Source organism: Oncorhynchus gorbuscha, linkage group LG14 (genome assembly GCF_021184085.1).
Source record: "Oncorhynchus gorbuscha isolate QuinsamMale2020 ecotype Even-year linkage group LG14, OgorEven_v1.0, whole genome shotgun sequence".
Taxonomy (NCBI): Eukaryota; Metazoa; Chordata; class Actinopteri; order Salmoniformes; family Salmonidae; genus Oncorhynchus; species Oncorhynchus gorbuscha.
Genome location: NC_060186.1, coordinates 18,705,062 through 18,711,299, shown reverse-complemented (window position 1 = coordinate 18,711,299; position 6,238 = coordinate 18,705,062). Strand labels below are relative to the sequence as shown.

Sequence of the window (6,238 nt, the reverse complement as noted above, 5' to 3'; positions counted from 1 at the left end):
TTGTTTGTATTAATAAAAACATGCATCAGATAATAGTTTAGTTCTCAGTGTTTATTATGATTTTAGTGGCAAAGCAGAATAAAAACTTTAAATATCAGATGAACTCCCATTAGAGCCCCAAGTCCAATAGGTATATCCTCTGGCCTGTTGATGTATCCGTAGCCAGAATGATTTTGCAGTGCATGGTGATTGAGCAGATGTCCTGTTATATTCAGAGGTGTAGGGAGGGTGAAGTCTGTGAATCCAAAAAATGGTTATTATACAGATGATTAACAAAACATGCACATGACAGTTTTCATACCTTGGATTTTGTTCAGATATTGTTCAGATACCTGCTGACACAGACACAGAGCTGAGCCGTTCAGTCATCGCACCCAATACAACATATTCTCATAGCCGGCATATTCATACTTCTTTGTTGATCCATTGGATTCTGTCCATTTTCTGTTTTAGAAAGATTTGCACAAATATCATCCTGCTGTCCTTTTTCAAAATCATAATGTTTCAGTTGGGCAGAACCCCCACCAACTAAGGAGGTTCCTCTTATTGGGTTCTTGGAATAACCTTTTTGGGGCAAATTTCAGTGCCAAGAACCCTTAGGTCCTTCGAAGAACTTTGATGATCTTAGAAGAACCCTTGTTGAACCCCAAATGTTTTGTGTGTATAATAACGCGCTTGGCAGGGTAAGAGTCAGTGACCTCGAGCTCGGGGACAGACAATGTCTTTGTTTTCTCATCTCTCCCACTCAGACTGACAGGACACGGGCATGTCCCTCTCTCTCTATTAGCGCGTCCCCGCCTGGCCCGTCCTAGACAATCATTTGTTTATTATTGGCCTAGTCTAAAGATAAAGGTCATGTCGGTGCCATAGCAATCGGCTGAAACAGTATGCTGCGCGCTATTGATTTTCGGTCTAGGTGGTGCAAATTAATCGCTCCAGCTCCGGGAAAGACCGTACTGCTCCGTGCGCATGCGTTAAGAGGAGGCTTTTCGTTTTGCTGGCTGCTTTATAGTCAGTCCCCGCAGCCCACAGTAGGCAAGACAGTCGCTGCCTGTCTGTCTAGCGGAACGGATATGGCTCCCTATTCACCCCGGCTTTTTCCCAGACCCAAGCGGCTTATTGCCAGGCGAGGGCCGACATGACAGTACACGGTCGAGAGAAGACCCCTGGCCCGCTCCGCCTGTCGGTCCCGTTAGAAGCAGGGAGAGGAGCAGGTCGATATGCGGTGCTGCTGGCTCTGTGCGCGCTGTGCTACAGCAACTCTCTGCACGGGGAGTTCGTGCACGACGATGTGTGGGCTATCAGCAATAACCCCGACGTCCGGCCCGGGTCCAGCCTGCAGAACATCTTCACCAACGACTTTTGGGGCAAGAGGATGGCGGATAACACGAGCCACAAGTCCTACAGACCGTTATGCATCCTCACCTTCAAGTAAGTTCTCTCTATCCCCTATAGCTCTCTGTGGTTATCTTCCCAGCATCGGTTGCAAAGTCTCTGTAGTTAACTTGAACAGCTTGGTCTCGGGCTTGAATGAGAAACAATGTTGCTGAAGTTGGTGGCAACGTCCATAAATGCGCTGGCCTCGTCAGCTATCCAACTTGTGATCCGATACAATTAATACCATGTATCCGGTTCTCCGAAATAGGCTAACGTCATAGACTAGCCTACTGTAGGTTTGTTCATGCTTTGAGCTGGGTTGAGCTTGGTCGATCGCCAGCGGCTATGAAGGACGCACATCTGCACCTACCATCACCAAACATGTACGTAGCCTGTAATGGATTATAATCAGAATGATACGGCGGTCAGGTTGCGCAGTTAGCTAAACTTGCTGAAGCGTGCCATGAACTCTGCACACTCGCAAGAAAAGACGATTTTATTTGTGCTCCTTCATCTTAGAATATGTTACAGAAATGCAACGTGAAACATTTTCAAATATCCTAGAGTCGAAATACAGCTGGACCTGACAGATGTTGACCGTTTTTTTTGCCTACACACTTGTTGCTTCTGTGGAGTCCCTGAATTCGCTCTCAACGTTCCCTTCAATGTATTTTTGGCGGATATGTTTGACACTGCAGAACATTGATCGGCACATTTTGGGATATTACTGTTGAATGTTGTCGTTCAAGGGAACTTTTCCAGCCAGTGTCAATTTAATCTCCGGGCACACAAACTAGAGAGGACGTGTCACAGGCAGCGCAATGGGACGCGGGAGGGGTCTGGCTCTCGGCGCAAGCATTAGTCAACCAGAAACATTAATAGATTACAGATGTCACAGATTGATGAAAAACACACTACAGACTATTTGAAAGATGTGTTGATATGAAAACTACAAAAAATAATAATTCACAGAACTGTAGGCTCTGTTTCTATCTAGCACACATAGGATGGATATTTAACCCTGATTTAACTAGGCAAGTCAGTGAAGAACAAATTCTTATTTACAATGATGGCCTAACCCTAACCCGGCCGGTTGTGATACAGCCTGGAATTGAACCAGGGTCTGTAGTGACGCCTTTAGCACCGCTGCGACACTCGGTTGCCCAAAAGAGGGGGAAGTGAAGTGTTATGATAATAGACATGTGCAGCAGGTCTGTATGTAATCAGTGAGGACACAAAGTGCTTGGATTTCTTCAGCAGGCAATAAAGTTGAAATATAGACAATAGATATGAAAAGACTGGAATAGAAATATGAAGTGTCAGGTGATAGACAACCATGGGATTAACCCATTCTCTGCCTGGTAAAGATTTGTGCTTTTTCTTTGCACAGGGCTGTGGATACACGCACCATCCTATGTATGTGACCTATCTATTCTAATACTTTGATTGCTTAGTAAGACATCATCCCCACTGTCACACTGTCGCCGTATCCTCTGACCTCTTCTCAGAACCTGAACCGCTCGACACCCGTGTGCTGCTCCTCCCTGACACCCGTGTGCTGCTCCTCCCTGACACCCGTGTGCTGCTCCTCCCTGACACCGCACGATGCGCCAGAAAATACATGTCAAATAAGTGTTTTTCTCTGCGCTACATTCCTGTGTTGAGCGTAGGTATCAGTATCCCCTTTGAAAAGGGCACATTCAGAGCTGAAGACGTGTGATGCTGATTATGACAACAGAGAGGTTGTCAGCTGTTGTGTGTGTGTGTGTGCTGAATACTTAGTGCACTGGTTAAGGGGGAGAGGGAAGGCTGATGTACTGATGCTTTGAATGGGTTTCTCTCTTTTGAGGCGGTGGATGGAGCATCTGGTTGTGTAGCGCTCTCCTTCTGGTTCTGCAGTTGGTTACCCACACACTGCTGCCAAGCCAAGCAGCTGAATCTCCATCTACACATAGCCCCAAAGCCGGCCAGATGCATTCTCTGTGGTGTGTACGCTCACACACAGGCACAAGCTACTCCTGCGTGTCTTACTGTCTCAAGTCTGTAGTCTAATACTTTGTGACGGCACAGAGAGAAGGGAGGAGAGGAGTTGTCAGTGTCTCTGACGCTACAGTACCTTGTCTGGTCTCCTCTGTATGTTCTTTAAATTCAGACTAAATTGGGCAAATCTGACTCACATTTACATCTATGCTTCATTATTATGGGAGAAGGACCTATTTATCATATGTACAGTATATGGGACAGTGGTACATATGGACACACACACACACACACACACACACACACACACACACACACACACACACACACACACACACACACACACACACACACACACACACACACACACACACACACACACACACACACACACACACACACACACACACACACACACACACACACACACACACACACGTCCTTGAAGATCTGCTAGGTATATCTGTCATTTCGACACGCGGAGACTCACACCTCATACACACACCCACACACACACCGACACATGCACACATACACCACACCTGTGCATGTGGGGGCTCTGTGCTCAGTATAGCGGTGTGTTTCTGTGTCCGTGATCACTGTCGGGCCTCTGAGACGGTCCTCAAGGTGAAGGACACACACCCCTGAAGCACTCTAATGTAGCCTACTAATGGAACAATGGCTTTGGGGAGAGAGCAGGAGGGGGACCAGGGGCGAGGGGGAGATAGTAGGAGGTAGAGAGAAGGAGGGAGGGAGTGAATGGGATGAAAAGAGAGGGGGATGACAACAGAGAATGACAGAAAAACAGGCTATGAGATCATGCCACAGCTTACGGTCCAGAATCACACCCAGGGGACATAGTATAAACATGGTACAACAGTATAAAGGCGCTTGTCGTAACCTGTAGAAGCCTATGTCATATCCCTTGTCCCCTCCAGCACAGCCAGGCTGCCTGGGGACAGTTACTGTGTGCTTTGGGAGCTGGACACCTGTCTGTTTCAGCATTGACCAGTGTAACCACTCTACCTGCACGGCTCAACACTTCTATCACAATACAGGGACTATAGTGCAGTAGCTAGGCAACGGTGAAGCATACATGACACCTGTACAGTGGTGGGCCTAGAGTTTTTCCTGGTCAGGGGATGTGGTGTGGAAAACCTCCAGATCTTAGTCGTAGGCTATAAGAAAAGCCTTGTTTTTCCTGGTCAGATCACATTGCCAGGAAATTGTCCACTGTCCAGTCTCTGGGCTCTAATTGAAATGCATTGGTCTTAATAACAGAGTGCACATCCGCCATGACTCACTGAGAAGGCCTATAACGAGATCACATCAGAGGGCCGGCTTACACATGTTAATACCCTCTCCTCGGGGCATGCTACAACATCCACTATGTCTGATCTATGATGTAACACAGGAAATAGGAGGGGTGGAGCTTGCTTTTCATCATCACTTAATGGATTGGACGATGGCTTTTATGAGGCATCCCCATTATCGCTTATGTATGACAATCAGCTCGACGGTCTTTCCCCCATTAAAACCCATGTTATGTTCTCTTCAGATTCCCTTCTGTCTAGTTAAGTTCTGTTTTCAGATTCTCCAAGTCTTTCATCCTGGAAATGTATGGGTTTCTTCAGTATTAGGAGTCAGACTGTGCAGGCGGTTTAATGATGAGAGAAACAGGCTGTTTTACAGAGATGGTGTAGTGCTGTAATTGAATTCATAATGGAGGTTTGGGTTTGTGGATTCTTCTCTACTCTGAGACGGGGGAGGAATCGCTTAATATACGAGGGCATAATTACAATCTCACGGAGAAATGCTTTTATGTAACCTAAACTAATGGTTTTCGGTACCTGGGTGTGTAATGGAGATTTTACTATTGTGTTATAACTGTGTGTGGGTAGGGGAGAAATGCCATTTGAATAGACTAATATATGCAGATATAAGATATTTTATATAAAGATTCCAAATGGCTTATCTCAGCCTTATTACACCATCAAAAAGCTGGTAATTAAGGGAAGGGTATGTCCTCAACCAAAATGAATTTAATTGTATTCAATTCATGTAATTATCTTAAGTTAGATACCCGCCCTGAATTTAATTGACTGAGGTCGAATGGAATTGGCCCCAGCCGGGATTGGACTGTAGTCATTGGTGATGGTGGCAACTGTAAAGGAGGGTCACAGTTCCCGACACAGTGTGACTGTGAAACATTAGCAGCGAATGTTTCATATCCTGCAGTTTTAGTTTGAATAAGTCTCTTTTCTCTCTAATTATGATGGTAAAATGGTGATTACAATCTTACTCTCTCTATCTCTCTATCAGATTGAACATCCTCTTGGGTGGAATGACCCCTCTCTACTTCCATGTGGTCAACGTGTGTCTTCACTGTGCCGTTACCTGTCTGCTCATGCACATGTGTGATCGTTGCGTGTTCGACGACCCCCGTCTGGCCTTCCTCACCGCCCTCCTCTTCGCTGTGCACCCCATACACACTGAGGCTGTGAGTATGCACACACACACACACACACACACACACACGACCCCCTCCAGCAGACATGCTTCTTCTCAATGACTCCTCCCTCACGTGTAAGACCAATGACATGGATTCCTTCACATACTGTAGAGTAGCACTACTTTGTGACACATGCAGTCTTCCTCTGACGTGGTAATCTGTGACTGTGTCTTGACATGTGAGACAGGCTCAGGGCTCTCACTCACTCATCTCCCTACTGGGGGAATCAGGTCCCTGTTCAATAAGTCTGGAAAAGGCAACCTTCCCGCTTTCATATTGCAGTTCCAGCTCCGTGAATTTAGCCTTGCATGTTTCAAAAGTAGCGAGGCAATTTTTACAATTTGGGAAATGGATGCAAATCCTGTGTGG

The 6,238-nt window shown here is 46.2% G+C and overlaps 1 protein-coding gene across 1 annotated transcript in view; it reads left to right on the top strand.

The window, feature by feature from the left end:
• The first annotated feature begins 1,006 nt into the window (after positions 1–1,006).
• Positions 1,007–6,238, top strand: part of LOC123994591 (protein O-mannosyl-transferase TMTC1-like) — a 130,291-nt gene continuing 125,059 nt past the window's right edge. The window contains exons 1-2 of the mRNA XM_046297371.1: positions 1,007–1,431; positions 5,680–5,857. Coding sequence (XP_046153327.1) covers positions 1,139–1,431; positions 5,680–5,857 — 471 coding nt within the window. The 5' untranslated portion in view covers positions 1,007–1,138. The remainder of the gene's footprint in view (positions 1,432–5,679; positions 5,858–6,238) is intronic.